The sequence below is a fragment of the Dasypus novemcinctus genome, chromosome 2, assembly GCF_030445035.2.
Source record: "Dasypus novemcinctus isolate mDasNov1 chromosome 2, mDasNov1.1.hap2, whole genome shotgun sequence".
In the NCBI taxonomy this organism is placed as follows: domain Eukaryota; kingdom Metazoa; phylum Chordata; class Mammalia; order Cingulata; family Dasypodidae; genus Dasypus; species Dasypus novemcinctus.
This window is the reverse complement of record NC_080674.1, coordinates 191,347,121-191,367,393: the sequence shown is the minus strand read 5'-3', so window position 1 is coordinate 191,367,393 and position 20,273 is coordinate 191,347,121. Positions and strand designations below refer to the sequence as shown.

General features: G+C 57.1%; 1 protein-coding gene across 1 annotated transcript in view; it reads right to left on the bottom strand.

Moving 5' to 3' along the window:
- The window catches only part of ADAMTS2 (ADAM metallopeptidase with thrombospondin type 1 motif 2), a 294,248-nt gene that overhangs the window by 5,309 nt on the left and 268,666 nt on the right, over positions 1-20,273 (bottom strand). Inside the window, exons 16-21 of the mRNA XM_058283377.2 lie at positions 19,294-19,460; positions 17,711-17,870; positions 15,923-16,055; positions 14,920-15,127; positions 12,560-12,689; positions 11,446-11,535 (exon numbers count right to left, since the gene is read on the bottom strand). Of these exons, the coding sequence (XP_058139360.1) occupies positions 11,446-11,535; positions 12,560-12,689; positions 14,920-15,127; positions 15,923-16,055; positions 17,711-17,870; positions 19,294-19,460 (888 nt within the window). The remainder of the gene's footprint in view (positions 1-11,445; positions 11,536-12,559; positions 12,690-14,919; positions 15,128-15,922; positions 16,056-17,710; positions 17,871-19,293; positions 19,461-20,273) is intronic.

Below are 20,273 nucleotides of genomic sequence, written 5' to 3'. Positions count from 1 at the left end.
TGTGAAAGGACATGGCGGTTACTCAGGCCAAGTCTCTGCACATCAGTCCCCAGTTCAAACATTTTGACCTGTGGTCAGGGTGTGAGCACAAAAGAATATTATCACCCTAGGAAATGGATAGAGTTGATGGTAACACATTACACTGAGTAGCAGCTAGTTTATAAATGGGCATGTGGCTGGAAAGGGTAGTCTAGGGATGTAAATATCAATTGAAAGAAAGCTAGAGAATAATCTAGGGACTGAATAATATAGTCAACCCAGAGGTGGATGAGAATTGTGGTTGATGGTACAGATGCAAGAGTGTCCTCTGTGAGCTAGAGCAGATGTACATCACTATTGCAGGGTGGTGGGAATGTGGAGAAGCATGGGAAAAATACAACTGGAGTGATCTATTGCCTGTGGTTAACAGAAATACTATAGTATTCTTGTATCAATGCCAAAGATGTGCCATGTTGATAATGGGGGATGGGGTATGGAAAAAGTGTGCCAAATGTACTTTAGAACCATAATTAGTGGTAATAGTCTGGTGACATTATCTCATAATTTATAACAAATGTTTCTACCACAGTGTGGCATGTTGTATGGGACTTCTATACATGTGCATGACTATTTTGTAAGTTCACAACTTCTGTAATAAAAATATATTAAAAATACATAAAAATTTAAAAAATCACATCAATTAAAAAAAGAATATCAACACCATAAATTAACATCAGCAAAGTTCTTCTTGTTTCAGTTACAGAGATTAGTGGGTTCCCCTGGTCCCCAGCTAACCCCACGACAGGAGGAAACCCTCTTTCTTCTGGTTTAATAGTCCATTAAATAACAACTATAGTCCGAGTCAGAAGCATTTTTAGGACAAATGATCATAGAATGGGGGACTACCAGTGGCTTGCCTGATGTGGGCATATGCAGGAGCTGAACTTCCCAACTGCTCCCCTGGGTCCAGCCAGCCTGAGAGCGAAGGATCTGCCCTGTGCTTGGAGCAGCCCACCTATCCCCTATGGGACTGGTTCTGGCCAGCAAGTTCATATGGGGACAGTAGCCAGGCCCCCTGGCCACTCTCTGGACACCATCTTTTATTCTTCAAGCAAATTCTTGGATGACTTCTGGAGATGCCACAGGTCAATTTGGGGCATAATGTACAGAGTGTAGACTAGACTCTTGTGTAAATATGTTGCTAGAGCATCATCAGGAAGAGGGATAAGAGAAAGATCCAGGAAAAAGGAAGTAAAAGGAGGAAATGGATGGGAGAGGAAGGGGAAGGACTGATGAGGAAGGGAAAAGAAGCATGGAGACAGAAGCAGAGCCTACAGCCACACGAAACTGGGCTGCCAGCAAGGAAGAGTGTACATCCTGCTGACAGGAAGTAGGGATGGAAATCTTAAAGGACTGTCATGAAGCCCTCTCTGACTGACCCATGCTCTCCCACTGGGACCATTTGTTCCCAAAGATTCTGCATATACTTTCCCTCTACAGCAGAGAAATCATCAAGAGAAGTGGCAGGATTCCAATAAAGCCTGGTAGTCAATGTCCTCTGACTACCAGCAAGAGGCCTCATCTACAGAAGCTTCTCCCTGCCCAAGGGGCCCTGCCTCCTCTGGCTTCCCAACAGGTATGATTTCCCAGAGACCATACATGGCCTCAACTCCATCTCCTCACATAACCCTTTTTCCTATGGAATCAACTTTCACGGTGGGTGGCTATGGTCAAGGAATGGGCCTCAGCCAAGCCTGAGCAGCCCCTGGTGGCCCTGGATGCAACCCTTAGCCCTAAGCACCTCAGGCTGAGGCGCCTGCATCCCAGCTCCCTTTAGGTGGTCCGCCTCTCTATGTGTGGGGCCTATGACAGCTTCCCTACCTTTCTGACTCACCTGTTTCCTTCTCATACCCTAGAGAAGAGAACTGAATTGGCAGCAATGGCTCCCAACAGAAGTAGGCATCAATTGTAAAAACATACTACATAAGGCAAAATATTAATAACAGGGAAAACTTGTATGTGTGTAGGGTAGGGGGGTATGGGAACTCTACTTTCTGCATGACTCTTCCATAAACCTACCTTGCTCTAAAAAATAGAGTTTATTCAAAAAGAAACGGAAGTAGATGGTTTTGAAGACTTTGGGGTGCCCTCTTCTCTCCTCGGCTTCTGCAAACCCCAAATGGACCCAAAACCTGCCTGCTTGCAGGGACTGTGGCCCCAAGGTTGGCTTTGCAGCAGACGCCATCTTGGAAATGGACCCTGGACTTCAGAATGTGCTAGCCGTAGACGTAGACTCACGAGCCTGACCAGCGGCTTCCAACTGCCATGGACCCCTTTGGCTTCTCGTAAAACCTACAAATCCCTGTTCAGGACTCTGTTTTTGGATGAACAAAATAAAATACAGCAAGCTAACAGGGAACACATTTGTATTGTAATAGAGACCACAGATTAAGAGCCCCCTGAGGGCCCTTCCGTTGAAGCAGCGCGTTGGGCTCACAAAACGCCTGCTCACTGGAGGCATCACCCGCCCCTCTTGGTCCTGCTCCAGTCGCCTCGGGAGGGAGCTAAGGTTCCAAGAGAACATACGGCTTAATCAAGTCACATGTCTCAAAGGGACAGAGCCAATGCCCCCAACTGCAGCCTTTCCCCACCAGGCTGTCCTCCCCGCACTGAGCTGTCCCAGTGGCTCATTCCCACCTGGTGACACTGGGCAGGAACCAGACCACTGTGCCTGCCCTGGCCAACCCTCTAGAGAGCAGTAATAGCTGCTTCAGGACAGGGTAGGGGCGAAGGCATTCTGCTGGCCTGGGACAGGACCCTTGGCCCTGTTTTGGGAGCTGGAGAGGATGGTGAGAGTCACCAAGGCTCGCATCTCCCACAGAGGGTGGGTGGAACCCAGTGGGTGGGAGGCAGACCCAGGGCTGTTACCTCCTCTGGGTTTTCAAGAGACTCAGGAAGGTGGACCTTTCTGTAAAGGGCCTTGGATTTGTATGTTTTTAAAATCTTGAACACAGTGGGGGCCAATAAAATGCAGCCTCAGGCTAAATGGAGCCACCTGCCAGTTTGCATACTTCTGCTGCCCCGATTGTCCAGTCTGACCTACATGGGTGGGAGGCAGCAGCTAAGGAGCAGGAGGTGCAGAGGGAAATCCTAACCTGTGCTTCCCATTTTAGGAATCCCACAGGAGCTGCGGGGTGGTCCCGAAGCCCCAGGTTCTACCTGTCACCTGCTCTCTCTAGAATCTGCAAGGAGATTTTCTCTGAAATTCAGGGTAGATATACCAGCCTTTATCTGACATGACCTCTCGGCAGCCCTCAACAACGTCACTCCCTACTCCTCAAAACCGTCTTCTGAGCCTGCAGAAAATCTCTCTCTTGTGGTTTCCTCTCTTCCTTCGGCCCCCCTCTTCTCAGCCTCGCCTGGCTCCTCTTCACCCTCCTGCTCTCCCAGGGCTGATGTTCCCTGGAGGTCTGTCCACAGCCCGGCTCTACTCGCTGGGCCACAGGGCCTTCTGGAACCATCTCATGTCCTGCCAACCCCCTGACACCTACTCACTGAAGACCCTGCTTGGTGATCCCTGGTCCATGGCTCTTGTCAGAGCTCCAGGTCCATGTAGGTAACGACCTGGTCTCCATTTCGATGTCTCACAACAACCTCAAATCCAACACGCCCAACTGACCTTCCTAGTTCCTTCAAACCTGCTTCTTCTCCTTTGTCTCTGCCTTGCTGAATGGCATCGCCATTTCCTAGAAGTCAGAGCCAGATACTTAGAAGTCACCCTCAACTCTTGTGCCTCTCCTCCTCTTCCCTCCTCTTCAATCCATTCGCAACACCTGCCCATTCTGTAGCTGCCCAAGTTCTAACCCGGACTCTTCCACTTAGGCAGGAATAACCTTGGGCAAGTTATTTCTATGTACTCATCTTCAAACTGGGGAAAATAATAGTGCCTGTCTCTCAGGGTTATTATGAGCATTAAACGGGGCAACGAGAAGCAACTAGCCCAGTAACTGGCCCAGAGTGAGCACAAATGGGATTCAGCCAGTATTGCTGTGTCCACCCCTTCCTTGGCAAGCTCCATTTTCTCTTCACTGGAATGTTCCAGTGAAACTGACTTTGCTGCCTCTTTTTTCCCATCTTGACCCAATATTCCCAGGTGATCTTTGTTACTCAAAAATGCCATCAGGGCAACTGAAAATCCCCTGAGCTTGTCTGGCTTCTCCTCTGCTTAGCCGCATGTCCTGCTCCTTCCTCCATCCACCCTAGGGCCCTGCCACATTGAGCGTCGGGCCATTTTTCAAACAAACCACGTGCCTCCGTTACTTGATGCCTCCACACAGGCAAATCCTTCTGCCCAGCACATCCTCCACTTTCCTTTCCCCTGAGAAGCTGGTCATCTGTAGTTCAGCTTGAACAGAGAACCTTTACTCTCTCCAAGAGGACCTCCACTCTCTTTCTCCACAGGCCCATCTTCTCTCTGGTGTGTCTCCAACTCTGTGTCTATCCATGTTGACGGGACCCATCCAGCTCCTTCTGCTCTCACTGTCTCTTCACTCTATCTTCTTCCCAAATCCCCACTCTTCTACCCTCTCCCCCACCACCTCGTTCCACAAGACAAAAATTGAGATGATCTGGAGAAAATTCATTTAATACAAAAGAACAAGTCATACAACAGGGGACATTTTATCCACTGTAAATTCCTGATCACTGACCTTGATGGGTCCCCAAGCTGCCTACTGTATTCTCTGCTCAGCCACTCTCTACTCTTAAGCCTTTACATTCAAACTTCTCATGTGCTCTCATTTCCTCTAAGTCTCAGAAGTTGATGTCATCTTCTACAGAATGGAAGGAAGGAAGATGAAAAAAGGAAGAAAGGAAGAAAGGTGGAAGGAAGAAATGAAAATGGAAAGGAAGATAGAAGTAAGAAGAAAAATGGAGGGAGGAAGGAAGGAAGGAAGGGAGGGAGGGAGGGAGGGAGGGAAGGAAGGAAAGGATAGGAAGAAGCAGTCATGGACTGGAAGCGCACCTGGTATAGTCGTCCCCGCACCAACGTTTAATGCTTCCTGTACCTGAAGTTATCCTACCCTCTTTTGGAGCTCCCTGTGGTAACAGACAAGCAGACTGTCCTTCCACTTAGGGCCAGTGGTACCGATGTCTGCCTGTGTCAGCCCGGCCACTGCTCCATCCTGGAATTTCCACTAACAGGCTGATGACCCACTGAGTTAGCTCACCGACCCCAAACTTCCAGAGCCTCAGACTATTGTGTACAAATCCCACCCCACCCCTGTGGGTGTCAAAGGTGCCTGGGACTCCACACATCCAGCCCTAGCTCCCAGCTTCTGCTGGTGCCCCCCGCCTTGAGGTGCAGCCTGCCATCTTTCAGGTACACTGATCCATTCATCTCCAAGTCCCGTCCGTCCTTCCTTCTGTGCCTTCGTGGCTGTCTACAGCTCTCCATCTCTACAACCTTCACCCTGACCAAGCGACCTTGAATGTTGGCCTCCTGTCTGGCCTATGCATTTCCATTTTCCCCTCCCTCTCCTCTAGGGATCCCACTCTAGTCAGAATGCTGTTTTCCAACTGAAGATGTGACCAAGTCACCCCCCTGCTTGATGCCACTGCATTACCCCTCACTGCTCTCAGGATGAAGCTCTGTCCGTTCACCTCTCCAGCCTCAGTCAGGCCTTGGATGCCCTGCTCTTCACTGTCCTCTCTGGCCACAGGGCCTTTGCACAGACAGTGTGTCCCTCTTTCCTCCAGCTGCCCTCTCATTTTTTGGGCTCAGCTGACCACATCTGCCTCAGGATAGCATTGTTGGACTTCCTTTAGGAGGTGAGTCCCACCAGGAGGTGGTCTCACGGTTCCCCCTTCTCAGCACTTTATCCTTGTTGGTTAAGTCCACATTTAATTGTCAGATAGGGTGATTAGCACCTGCTCTTTTCATTATCCTGAACATTCCAAAGAGCCCAGGGCTATTTTTGGATGCTCCTATTCCCAGAGCTCTAGAGAAACAAAGAATGTATAAATATTAAAAGATAATTGAATAACTGAGGAAAACTGGGAAATTCTGGGTTTTAAAAGAGTAAGGCTAGAGGTAAGAATCACATACAGAGGCTCTGACCCTCAAAGGTGGACCCCGACTTTGACTCTGAGCTTCTAAGTGGTCCAGCCAAGAAAGCTGGCTGCAGGATTCACAATGCAAAGAAGAGAAAACCAAGTCGGTGGTTCAGGGAAAGCCCAGGTCTTCCCAATATTGAGAGACCAGGAAACCTTCTGCAAAGGTGGATGGCCTCGTGCCAAGGGGGCAATTCTGGGAAATCAAGTTAGAAGATCCTGAGATGTGGCTTTCAGAGTTTAAAAATTAGGGAGCGGATGTGGCTCAAGTGGTTGAGCGCCTGCTTCCCATTTTTGAGGTCCTGGGTTTGATCCCTGGTTCCTCCTAAAAACAAAACAAACAACCAAACAAACAAAACCAACCCTGGGGAGCAGGTGTAGCTCAGGGGTTGAGTGCCTGCTCTGTATGCACAAGGTGCCAGGTTCAATCCCCGGTACTTCCTTGAAAAAAAAAAATACATTGGGCCCTTTCTGCCAACAAAATCACGCAGATGCCCAATATACAAAACAGCTGGACTTTGGGGGTGGGATGCAGAAAGAAATCCACAGGCCTCCCCCTTGCATCACCTCCCAGGCAGCCACCGAAGCGGAGTGGCTTGAAAACCACTGATCACAGCCCCTCACCCCCCAGGAAAGATGCCAGGAGCGTTTCCTCTCTCCAGGGGGCTTTGGGAAGAACTAGGTGGAGTGTCCCCTCACTGGCTTGGACCACCAATGGGGGTCCGGGTGGAACAGGCCCCCAGAAGGGAACACGCCCTCTCCTGTCACCCGTGCTGTTTTCTTCCTGCCAATAACTAGATTGTTATTTAATACAAGGCGCCTGTGTGTAACTTTGTCTCTCCCACCCAGAGGAGCCCCCTGAGAGCATGGCCAGTGCAGGGGTCAGTAAACTAGGGCCCCCCTGGGCAAATCTGTCCCCCCGGCTGCCTGCTCACTCCTGGTTTTGTAAATAACGTTTTATTGGAACAGCCAGGCCCGTTTGTTTTGTTTTGTTGGTCTAGGATGGCTTTCTCGCTGCAGCTGCAGAGTTGGGTAGCTGCAAAGTGGAGAATACTGGCCATCTGGCCCTTTGCAGAAAGGGTTTGCAGATGCCCGGTCAAGTGCACAGCTGTTTCCCCAGTGCCTGGACCAGAGCTTGGTACAAAGAAGGCCCTCAGTAAGCCGCAGGTCTCCCCCCAACGAGGCAGGGGCGCCACCGGTTGGCTCCCTACAACCTGACTTAGGGGTTGGGTTTGCGTGTCTGATTTCTTTGACGAGTCGGCTTCATTGCCTTCCGCTTTTTAAAAATTAAAATAAGCCCTTGAATGAATGAGTGACTCATTGAGAAAGCCCAGGGCTTGGCTCTGCTAATCTCAGCCTAGAAAAAGTTCAAAATAATCATTCCCGTCCACTCACTTGGACCATAAAGAAAATCTAAAAGTAGGCCAAAGGTTATTTTTAAGTAAATATCAATCACTGAGCAGCAGATCCCCCACAATGAAGGAGATGGCAATTATACTTCCAAAGCGCTGTCTGATGTGCCCTGAGGCACTGCGTGTCAAAAGACATCTGTCTGGGATAACAACTTCAGTCTTACAATATTTGAACTTCCGACATATCCTGTACCAGTTACAAGAAGGACCTACTGTCATCCATTGGATGATGATAAACCACTGATAGTAAATTTTCATAAATTTCAGTCATTTGCGTGCCACCCCCACATCTCTGCTATCTCTGAAACACCGCTGGAATTATTATATGCTTAGTCGTTTTCTGTAAATTAACTTGCTTTAAAATGATTCTAGAAGAAAACGTTCATTGCAACCATGCATGGAAAACTAGTGCGGTGAATCAAGTAACCCTAAAAACAGATACAATGAAAAGCCTTACATCTTTAAGTTGCTTTTCCAGCCTACTTTGAATTGATCAAATTCCGGGTAGACCCGCTAGCCTGCCAAGCTCTGCATGGGAAAGGAATGAGCAAGTGTTTGAGAGATGCCAAAGCCAAAGTCATTTCCAAATAAGCCCTAAATAAAGCATGGGAAGAATGAGGAAGCGACAAGTCAGTGGTACTTAAAGCTATGTTTATAGACCACTTAAACCATTGCCATCTCCCACTCCTTAGGAAACGCCGGGTCAGAGAACAGTTTATTCTCTTTGCTCAGTAAAGGGATGCGGGGCTCACGTACCCATTTCCCCATTCAATAGGTCGTGCAACAGGCTTAAAAGGCGGGTGGCACCCCGAAAGCCTTGGCTGCCCTTCCTCCCTGTGCCCCCTGTGCTCTAACATCCGGGGAGTCAGTTGTCTGTCTTCAGCTCCCGTTGGGAGCGTCTTTGGGGGGTGGGGTGGGATTACTCCGGATCCATCTGCAGGAAAGTGGGCCAAGCGGAATGAAGCGCTGCCAGACACATGTTCCTTTTGGCTCCTTGTCTCTCTCTCAGGCTGTGGCTTCTTCCCATGCCCAAAGCTCTGAGCAGTGGCCCCGGAGGCTGGCTCCCCAGGACCGGCGGGCCCCCAAGCCCGTCTTCATGACGCTGGGTCACTCCACACTGGTCTTGCACGTCACCTCCCTCTTGCTTACTCCTCCCTGGCACGCGACCACTTCTCAGTGCTACAGAAAAGGCAGGTGACAGACTCCCCCCGGCACAATGCCAACTGGGCTGAGGACTTGGGGGGCCCTGGGGGACCCTGGCCCACTGTCTGGTTGTGGCCGGCCAGGCGAGTGGACATACAGGCCCTGAGGCTTCAGGGACCCCGGCAAACGGGGACAGGCCTGGTGGAACGCACCCACGTATGGGAGTGCATGTCAGCTGGCCTTGACCCAGACTTTCCTGGGGCTGGGCCAGTGCCCACCTGGGCCCTGATGGTGCCAATTCCTCCCCTCCCTGAACGGTGGGCAAGGCTGAGCGCTGTGCCAGGGAGCAGGGCTGGGGGTGGCTCAGGGCCTGGGGACCCGGACCAGCAGCCCGTGTTAGCTGCTGTCCCAGCACTGATCCCCACCAGAGGAGAAACCCTCTCAGCCCTTTTCCCATCGGCGAGACCCCCAGATAGAGCAGAGAACTCAGACCCTCCCTGCAACATCCATACGAGCCCAAGCGATTCAAAACGCAAATCAGGGTGGAGTGTCTTCATGGGTGGCTGTTTTGTCTTGTTTTTTTTTCTGGAATCAAATCTTTTTTTTTCAAATAAGCACCCACAAAATGAAAGTAGTTGCCTCACAAGGGCAAGGCCACGGAGTTCCCTGGAAAGGTATTACAAAATCATGGTAAAAAGCTTGCCTGACAGATTGAAATGCAACGAAACGGCAATAATCAGTTACAAAAAATGTTGCTCTATGGAAATCAAGGGTGAGTCTGCAGACTATTATTGCTCGCTCTCTTGCCCAGGTGGAAGAGTCGGCCTCCACCCCAGGGCGGGTTTCGATGGCGTGGGATCGGAAGGCCATTTGGCGTTTCCCGCTATCCACCTGCTGAGCGTGGGCCATCAGGCTCAGAAATGTCCTGCCAAGTACAAGTGTGGTTTCCTGCGGTTTAAGGGTGATCTGATTAAGTGCTTCAAACTCCATCGAGGGTTCTTAGGATGAGGGGGATAAGCATCCCAAGACGCTGCACCTGGGGCAGGGGGTCTGCCTGAGGCGGGGTGGGCTCTGGGGGGCAGGGGAGAGAGGAACAGTAAGGTCTCTGGACTCGGCCACCGCGTCACTGACGCTGCGGAATTCGACCCCAAGCCTTCACGGCTTTGTGGGCCGCGGAGGTGAAGAGAACCAGCCATTGTCTGGCCAAAGCCAAGCACCGGGTTTTACCGAACTTTTATTGAGTTTATTCGGGGGCTGCATGACAGGAGGTCTTTCAATCGTTGGTAAGAAGAAAAAAAAGTCATTTTCACAGTCACTTTGGCACACGCTAACGTTGTCTCATAAAAAAATCATCAGAAAAGCAACGACAATGGAACCGAGATAGGACGTCATTAAATACATACAAAACACTAATAAAATATCCCTGATAAACCAAAGTGCATATAGACAAAGAGCACGCCGCTCGGGCCGTATTGCACCTTCTCCAGATCACGCCTGCCACTCGCGTCGCCCGGTCCAGGGTGGAAGTTAACAGTCGTGAGGATTAGTATGCAGCTACACACCAAAAATTATTTACAGAACAGTAATTAGTGCCGGGGCGGGGGAGGCTCGGCCGCGGGGGCCACGCAACAGTCAGCGCCACGGGCCCGGGGCGGCTTGCTTTGAGATGCCTTTTTTTTTTTCACATATGGACATGGTGAGCGCGCCCAAGTCTACACAGACGGCTCCGCGGAAGGGCCTCTGATCTGGAAACATCCGTGGCAAAGGGTGGATGCACTGGGCTGAGTCCCCCTAGAACGTCGCCGCCGGCCCCCTACCCGGGCGGGGTCCTGCGGTCGCCAAGTCCGCCCCCCGCCCGCCCCCGAAGCTGGAGTTAGCAGTCAATTCTGCGACCTGTCCACTTTAAGGCATTTTCTACAGTTTTTTTTTTCCCTAAGCAAAAACAAAAACAACAAAAAGCAATAAAAATTGAGGTAATTCTGTAGTTGTTCACATGGGTGGGTGCGCCACAGCCGCCAAGGACAGACGCGCGCGCTCGCCTCTCAACCCGATGGGATGGAGTCAAGGTGAGGACAATGAGGAGAAAGGCCCTTGCAGCTGATGGACCGAGAATGGAGGGGGCGGCGGGACAGGGCGCCCCTGCCACCCCCGCTTCCCCTGAGCCCCCACCCCCGCGAGGCCGGGGGCCCGGGCGGCGCGGGAGCTGGGCTGGAAGGCCGGCCGGGCGCGCGTCGGGGGACACTCAGCGTGGGGTTGGCAGCAGCAGCAGTGACAGTAGCAGCAGCAGGTAAGTCCCTGACCCACCGCCCAAAACTGGGGGCCCGGGGCGCAGACGCGCGCGCCCCCGGAGACCCCCGGCCCGGGGCCTCGCCTGGTGGCGGGCGGCACTGGAGAGGGGCCGGGGCGGGCGTGCGCTCTCACTTCCCACCTGCGGCTTCAGCCTGGAGGGAGGCGGCCTCTGAGCCCCTCCAGCACCACGACGGATCTTTGCCCCTTTGCGAGCCACCGCCGGCCGGGTCCCGGCGCCCTCCCCGCCCCCCGCCGTGCGCGGCCGGGGCTCCCGGGCCAGGTCCCTGCCAGGCGGCTGTGGCCCTTGCCGGCCGACGCGCCGTGAGCTCCGGAGGAGGCAGCTCGAGCCCGGGGGCCCGGGAGAAAACAGATTCAAGCCCAGAGAGAGGACTCAGGAAAAGTCAGGGGAGTTTTCCAGAGAAAGAGAGCAGAGCAGCGACCCAAGGCAAGCTCCACAAGGCGCAGGGCGAGCACTGAAGGCCAGAGGCAGAGTTATAAACGGGTCGGTTACTTGACGAGATCTTCTGGACCGGTGCGTTGGGGTCGGGTCGGGACAGCCACTGCACCACGTAGCTCTTCTTGGAAGGGTCAGAGGTGTTTCCTGGGGCGGGGAGGGGGAAAGAGAATGGGGGCTGCAGGCCCTGGCTCCCCACCCCTCCTCCCCAGCAGCGCTGCCCCACGGCATCCCGGCCACCTGGAGAGAGGGCTCACAGGACACCTCGCCCTCAGCGTGGCCTGCGGGACCCTCCCTGAGCTCCAAAGAGCCCCAGGTACCCTGTCCTGGCTCATCCCCTGCCTCTTTCCTCCCCAGCCCCCTAAGTCTCCTGCTGTCCCTGCCTTGCCTCTCTGTACCTTGGTGATGCTCGCCCACCTCCCCCAAACCCATCTGCTCCTGCTTCTTCACCTGGTCCCCTCCAGGGACACCGAGGACAGAGCGGCACAGTGGCACCCAGAGAGTGGGCTCTGGAGCCAGGCTGGCCTGGGTTACCCTCCTTGACCCCCGGTGGGGGTGCTTGGCCCCCTCCCTGCTTTCCGCCCCAGCGCTCTCTCCACTGGAGCTGGGAATCGTGGGGGAGCTACATCTTGAGCTGTTGCAGGGACCCCAAGAGGGGATGCATGTACAGTGCTTGGCGAGGCGTCTGCACCCGTGGGATTTAGAGAGCTGTACTCGGGGGTGCAGCTCAGGGGCAGAGCATTTGACTGCAGAGGGCTCTACTGCACGGGCACCGGGCCTCACCCTGTCCCCACGTTAGAGGCCACCGGAGTCTGCATCCCGTCTCCCGGGCTGATGGCGCGTAGCCAGAGGGGCAGGCTGAGTTGGTGCCATGTACCACCGCCTTCCCGGGCCCGAAGGACCTGCGTTTCCTTCCATCGCCTGGCAGGGAGGGTCCTGGTGCCCAGCTCGGCAGTCCTAGCCCTGGTCCGGGAGTGCCCGGCTCCTCCCCAGCTCTGGGCTGGCAGCGTCTCCCCATCCTTGGCTGCCACGAGGGCCCAGCCTCTCCTTGAAGTTCACGGGTAGGGTCTGGGCGGCTGAGTGCCGGGGCCGCTGGCCTGAGCCGAGCCTCTGGCCGCCCCTAGTCGCGGGCCTGCCGCACGCGTGGGACCCCGGGCAGCCGCGAGCTTACCGGCACAGGGGCCGAGCCTGCAGATCCTCGCCGTCTCGGGCCGCTCCTCTCGGCAGATGCCGAAGCTGTCCTCTGTGGTCCGGCACAGGACGGGACGCTCCTGGGTGCCGTTGCCACAGGTTACGGAACACTGCGGGGCGGGGACGAGCCAGCAGGTCAAGGTTTACCTCCCAGCAAGGCCCCCTGCCCCGCAAGGGTGGGACGAGCCCCTGCTTCCTGGGCAGGTGGGCACCCGGAACCATAGGGGAGGCGGCGTAGCTCCCCCCACCTTGGCACACCAGGAGGAGCAGGCAGCCTACTCCCCCAGTGTGGCCCACCAGGGGCATGTGTGCAAGAAAGGGTTAACTCAGCAGGTCCGGCTGCTCAAATCCCGCACAGCCCAAGAAAAGGCCGTGTTCAGGACCCGTCCTTGGCCAGCTCCTGGGACACGCACTGAGCTCGTGGAATGTGCCTTCCTTCTTTCCTGCTCCCCTCCCTCCCTCCCTTCTTTCTAACAATTTTATTGAGATATATTCATATACCATAAAATTTATCCAAAGTGTACATTCGATGGGTTTTTCACAGAATTGTGCCTTCACCAGCGCAATCAATATTGGAGCATACTCATGACTCCAAAAGGAGCCGCCTCCACCCCTTAGCCTCTGTCTCTCAATCTCTTACCCACCCCGCCATACATATCTGCTAATCTAATTCCATCTCTACACCTGTATTTACATTGATATTTTATATAAACGGAGTCTAATAATATGCAGTACTTTGTGTCTGGTTTGTCATTTATGACAATTCTTTTTTTTTTTTTTTTTACCCGTTGATCCAAGAATTATAAATCTATTACCATTCACTACAGTCCATAGTTGGCTTTAGGTGCGTTTTAGCAGAATGTCCTCTCTGGTAAGAGCGCTGTTGCATGCCGGAGGCCTTGAGCCCTGCTGGGCCAGTCTGTTCCACAAGTTCATTCTCACAGCGTGATCTATGGTGAGCACCCACCTTCTCTCTGAGGCTCTGGCTTCAGTAGCTCCCTGTTTTATGCCTATGTGACTGAGCCCCAATGAAGACCGTGGACCCCCAGGCTCGGGTGAGCTTCCCTGGCTGGAAGCGCGCTGCTGGTGCCACGCGCGCTGCTGGAAGAACGAAGCACGTCCCTCGAGGGTCCACTGGGAAGGGATGCTTGGAAGCTTGTGCCTGGTTCCCTCTGGAATCTCCTCCAGATCCCATGAGTCTTTTCCCTTTGCTGATTCTACTCTATAGTGTTCTTTTGCTTAGTAAACCGTAACTGTGACTGTAACTACTCCTGAGTCCTTCTGGAAGCCGGAGAGTGGTCAGCCCACCCCGGCTGCGAGCGGATGTCGGGGCTCACGTCGGCTCTGGCCCAGCCTTGGCTGTGGCTAGTCCCTGCGCCTGGAATTGCCCCTCTAGCCCCTCAATCCGTCTTTTTTTTTTTTTTTTAATTTTTTAATTTAATTGCCTTTCTTTTTTTAAAGATACATAGATCACTTCTTTCCAGCCCGAGTCTAAGTCCTGCCTTGTCCACTTCTCCTGCAAGCCTAGCGGGCTTTCCAGACCTCTGCGATGGTCAAGTTCATATGTTACATTTCCTGTTTCCTGGGTCACCTTGGCTAGGTTAGGGAGACCCGCTGTTTGGTGACGCCCTGGCCTGCTTGTGTCTGTGAGGGTATCTTGGTAGATGGAATGTGCATCTACACTCAGTTGGTTGCATCTACAGTCACCCAAGGAGTTTGCCCCAGCAATGTGGGTACTGTCCTCATCCAATTTCTTGGATGTCATAAAGCCAGAACTGAGGGTGTCAGAAGTCATAAGAAGAATTTCTGCCTCAACTTCAGAACTGGCTCTTTCCTGAAACTGCAGCCAGCCAAGTTCCCCGGGGAATCTGGACCGAGGACATCAGTGCCACTTTCCTGGAGCTTCCAGCTCACGGCCTGTCCTGCGGAGTTCACCTTGCCAGCTCTCGTGGTTACTGAGCCAATTCCTTTTAGTACGTTTCTTTATACATTTCCTGTTGGCTCTGTTTCTCTGGAGAACCTCACCTAATACGCCCTCTGAGATGGAGATCCCAGGTCCCCGAGTACATCCCACTGTGCCCTGGGCCCAGGGTGAGCTGAGTTTCCCAGAACTCCAGACCCCTAGAGCATTTAGGAGCCTCTGCCCTGTGAAGTAGAGACACTGCCACATTCCACTGGGTCCCCCAGCCAAGCCCGGCGTGGCACCCCTGGTGCCCCGAGCCCATGGGAACCTGGCCCTGGACAGGAGCTGCGCCCAAGCCCACCTGCTCAAGGGCCCTGGTCACCAGAGCGCCATCCAGGCCGGGCTGAGGAGGGTTAGGGGCCAGGGGGCCTGCTTACCTGGGACCAGGGCCCGGCCCGCCACCGCCCAGGGCAGAGCTCGCGGTTGCAGGCGCGGCGCCCCTCCGGCCGGGCGTTGTTGCAGTACTTGGTGTGCACGGAGCGGTTGGTGTTATCGTGCAGCGGCTGGATGCAGCGCACGGAGCGCGCCTGCATGCCCGACCGCCCGCAGCTCTGGCTGCACGGCTCCCACTCGCCCGTGACCCACCTGTCGGGGCAGAGGGGCACAGTCAGGCCCAGGGGCTTGTGGGAGACCCCCGGCGACCAGGGGGCCCGAGAAGCAGCAGCTTCCGCCCCAGCCACCCCTCAGGAGCGCCTTTTCCAGTGTCTGATAGGCTCGTTGCGCCCCTATTCTCAGCGGCTCGGTCCTGAGGGTGATAAACCCCAGGCCTTTTTCCTGCTGGGAGACCCTGGGGAGGGGGGCCCTGAGGAGCTCTGCCGGCCTTCTGTGCCTTCTTGGCTCCCAGCCCTGCCTCTGGCCTTGCCTCCTGCCGGCACGGACCCTTCTGGACCGAGCGGGAGAGCAGTGTGGGCTCCCGGCACCCCATCCCTGCAGGGTCCCCGCCTGCCTTTTTACTGACCTTCTTCCTCACGCAGGGCCCTTTGGAATCTGGACCCAGAAATGCAGCCCTGCGAACCCCCACCCGGGCAAGGCGAGGCTGCTGCAGCGAGCGGCTTAGGAAACCTCTAGCCCAGGAGCGCGAGCCGATCCTGTGCCTCCTGGGCCTCGGTTTCCCCACCCGAGCCTATCGCCCTTTGTCCTCATTTCTGAGATGCATGCCGGTGTTGCCCCCTTTAGCAGATCTGAACCTGGCATGCCCCTGAGCACCTGTAGCCCCTGATTGGCCGTGGAGTGGGAAATAACCCGCCGAGAGGCGCCCGGTGGTCGGGATCCTGCGCCCCCCTCCTCGGGCAGCCCTGGTGGCTTCCGCCTGCTCCTCGCTCCTGGGACGCCAGGCTGGGGCGGGGGTTTGGGTGGGCGGAGGGCGTCCCCGGCACTCACACGGGCTGGGAGCACTCCTGCGGGTTGCAGACGCGGCGGATGGCTTTGGGCTTGGCCAGGGCCTTGCAGAAGCCGCGGTGTACTAACTTGTGGTCCAGCTTCCGGCGGCAGCCGTACTTGGTGAACTGTGAGCCTGAAGACAGAGGCAGGTGGCGTGGGGGGCGTGATGGGAGGGGAGGGATATCCACCCCTGCAGCCCCACCCGGGTTCTCCTTCTCGCCCTGTTCAGGAAGCGGCACGTGGGCAGGGTGTCCCAGCTGAGGACCCCGGGTGCACAGGGAGGGAGGCCAGCTGCTCCCCCACCGCCCCTTGGCTGGGAGGTGAGGCGCTATTTCCTCCCATTTCTCATTTATTCCACCTGAGGATGTTGGGGCGAGGCTGGAAAAGGCCCACAGTCTCCCACCACTGCCTAAGGCCGGGTGATTTTGCTCCCAGGAGCCACTTGGCAGTATCTGGATATCTTTGGCTGCTGGAACCTGCATGTGTGCTATTGGCGATTGGTGGCTAGAGGCCAGGGCCGTGCTACACGTCCTGCACCGCGCAGCCCTGCAGTGACGGAGCCTGCGGCCCAGAATGTCAACGGTGCCGAGGCCAGTAGCCAGGTCGGGGGTGAGACCTGGCAGCTGGACCTAGATGGGGAGCCTGGAGGCCTCCCAGGAAGCGAAGGGTGGGTGGAAAGGAGGGGAAGGGGCTGGCGAGAGGAGGAAGCAGCCTGGGCAGAGGCCCTGCCCCCGGAGCAGAAGGAGCTGCGGCCAGAGTGGCTGGAGCCTGGAGAGCAGGGGGACGGGCAGGCGGGCCTCGGAGGCTCTTGGCTCGTTTACCCCAAGAGCAGAGGGAGCCCCTGCAGACTCTGATGCCAGGTCTGATCTGGCCCCTTAAGAGAGCATTTGGGGACCCGAGGGGATCCGGTCAGGTGGGGGGGGGGGAGGCGATGGGGGGGTGAGAGCCAAGTGGATGGGAACAGCAGCTGGGTCTAGGGACACACAGGAGGGAGGACGTGGAGGATGTGCTGCTGTGCGTGGGGGGCAGCAGGAAGCGGGGTGCCGCTCGCGGAGGCAGCGCGCCGAGGGGGCCTTCCCTCCGCTTCGGCGGCGAGTGGTGGATTTGCCCCTCCCCTGGGGAAACTCCTCGTCTCCCGGGCGTGAGTCCTGCGTGGCACGGGGGGCGAGGGCTGCCGCCCGCTCCCGGAGGCCGCGCCGTCTTCTCCCCTCTGAGCTCAGCCAGCCTCTTCAGAGCAGGGATCACACCGGATCCCCGCCGCTCTGCACGCCCCCCAGCCGCGAGCTCTTCGAGGCCCAGGGGACGTAAGCCCTGCCCGCAAAGGGCAGGGAGGGTTTTCTGGAGGAACAGGGGAGGGACCGTTCCCGAGGCGGCTCCTCCACCTGTGCCCGACGCTGCCGGGCCACCTGCGTCCCCGCGCACCCTTCTCGCTGCCTCCGTCACGACGTTGGGAGCCCTTGCCCTTCCTGCCCACCGCTGCCCCTTCCTGGGCCAGGCCCCTGTGCACGGTGGCTGCCACGGTCCGCCGGGGTCTGTCCTCCTGTGCCCTGCCCACGCCCGTGCTCTCCGGCCTCGGGCCTGGCCATCCACGGGGCACAGCCAGGCTGGGCACTCCTGGCCCCCTGGCCCCCTCCCCCAGAAGGCCCCCTACCATCCCCGTCCTCCCCCAAGACCTCCTGAGCCGCGCGCCTCACGGCCCTGGGCTCTCGCGCCCTGGCCCAGGTCACGCCGGGCCTGCCCCCGTCTCCTCTGGGTCACCTGCGCGCCCTGCTCCGGGAGCACCCTCACCTCCGCCGCAGGGCTTGGAGCAGGGCGACCACTTCTTCAGGGCCCACTCATAGCCCAGGGAGTACTCTTCCAGGACGTTGTTGTCGTCGACGTGGAGCGAGTCCTCGTGGATCATGTACTTGTAGGTCAGCGAGATCCGGGCGTCGCCCTCGGGGATGACCTGAGCCCCCCCGGGAGGCGGCCCTGTGAACGGCTGGCCCAGCGCTCGGCCCTGCTCAGGCAGCCACTGGAGAAGCCCAGGAGTCAACCCGGAGGGGGTGGTCCACCCTGGCGCTGGTAGGTCCCCAAGGGCTTTTCCAGGGGTGCGGTGAAAAGTCACGGCAGGCGAGGTGAGCGGAGGGACCCGTGCACCTCAAACACACCTGGTAAGGTGAGCGGAGGGGCCCGTGCGCCTCAAACACAGCTGGCGAGGTGAGCGGAGGGACCCCGGCTCCTCAAACACACCTGGCGAGGTGAGCGGAGGGGCCCGTGTGCCTCAAACACACCTGGCGAGGTGAGCGGAGGGGCCTGTGCAGCTCAAACACACCTGGTAAGGTGAGCGGAGGGGCCCAGGCGCCTCAAACACACTTGGCGAGGTGAGCGGAGGAGCCCGTGCGCCTCAGGCACACCTGGCGAGGTGAGCGGAGGGGCCCGTGCGCCTGAAACACACCTGGCGAGGTGAGCGGAGGGGCCCGTGCGCCTGAAACACACCTGGCGAGGTGAGCGGAGGGGCCCGTGCCCCTGAAACACACCTGGCGAGGTGAGCGGAGGGGCCCGTGCGCCTGAAACACACCTGGCGAGGTGAGCGGAGGGGCCTGTGCGCCTCAAACACACCTGGCGAGATGAGCGGAGGAACCCAGGCGCCTGAAACACACCTGGCGAGTGAGTGGAGGGGCCCGTGCACTTAAAGCACACCTGGCGAGGTGAGTGGAGGGGCCCGGGAGCCTCAGGCACACCTGGCAAGGTGGGGGGGTGTTGGGCCCGTGCACCTAAAGCACACCTGGCCAGGTGAGCGGAGGGGCCCGTGCGCCTCAAACACAACTGGCCGAGCGCCCCAGCACATCAGCCCACCAGGGGCAGGCTCACCGCAGTGGGACCTAAAGGGGACTGGCCTGAGCTGCAGCATCTTGATACGTTTAAGAAGTTGCGTATGTGAGCAAAGTTAAATTTTAAAAAGCGATTAGCAGACCCCCTACCATCCAAAAAGCCAGGAGCGGCTTCTGGTCTGGGCTGCAGGAGCCCTGGGGTCCAGCCCTGCCTGGTGACAAACTCCATCGTGAACGGGGGCTGGAAGGTGGACTTCCCGAGCCCGCCTGTCCCCTGGCCGGGGCATGGAGGGAGCACACTGTGACCGCGGACACCAAGGAGCGACCAGAATGGAGGCTGGGAACCTCATTCAGTTTGGGAGACAGAGACCCCCGGGGCGGGGGGGTGAGGGGGGGGCACGTGCCTCAGGTCGTCCTGACCCGTAGCTCCGTCCGTTCCAGGGTTGGGGACCCCTGGCTCAGCGGGCAGGGCGCAGAAGGGTGCTGGAGGCCCGGGGCCCCAGGAGCCCCCCCAGCCCCCTCGGCAGGGTCCCGGCCCCCAGCGCCGCCTCCACTCACCAGGACGGCGATGGCGCCGCGCAGGGGGCCGATGGTCTGCAGCGTCTCTCGCTCGTCGTCCTCCCGGTACTCCCACTCCACGCCCATGGCGATGAAGGATTTGGAGTTGGGATCCACGTCGTTCTCCTCGTTTAAAATGAACTTGCCCGTCTCCAGGTTCTTGACGGCTGAGGACGGCAGAAGGCGGCCCCCGGCCCCCGCCCCGCTGTGGTCACACGGGGGCAGGCCCGGCGGAGAAGGCCGGTTTGGGCCGGGGCGGGGGGAGCTCAGGGGTGGGGGCCAAGACCTCGCCCCTCCCAGCTCTGTCCTGGGCCAGGGGCCCCGTGCTCCCCTGACTGCCGTTTGGGGATCCCTGCCTTTCTCTTTGCCATGGTAAGAGGCTGCATTTGTGTCTCCTCCAAAAAGGTACACTGAAGTCCTAAACGCCCCCCCACCCCGCCCAGTCCCTCGGAAGGCGACCTTATTTGGAAACAGGGTCATCTCAGGCCGAATTAGTTAAGGTGAGATCCTACTCGTGGGAAACCCGTGACCTTACAGGAAGAGAAGAGGCACAAATAGACACGGGGAAGAGGACGGCCCGGTGAAGGCAGCGGCAGGCAGCCCAAGGGATGCTCCGCCCAGCCAAGGAACGCCAGGGCCGCCGGGCCCCAGAAGCTAGAGGAGGCAAGGGAGGGTGCTCCCCTGCGGGTTTCAGAGGGCGCACGGGCCTGCCAGCACCGTGAATCTGAATGTCCAGTCTCCAGAACTGGGAGAGGGTGCATTTTGGGCGATGTCAGGCACCCAGTTTGTGGGACGTTTGACTGCAGCCCTGGAAAACTAGAGCAGCCGCTCTGCTGGAACTGGGTTTCCCTCCGTTCCTCTGCCCAGCCCCGAACCTTTTCTTGAATCGGCCCTCGCCAGGAATGGGGGTGGGGGCTCTGGGGCTCCCCTCAGCCTGTTCCGAGCGCTCCGCGGGCATGTCGAGGCCCTGGCCCTCCCTG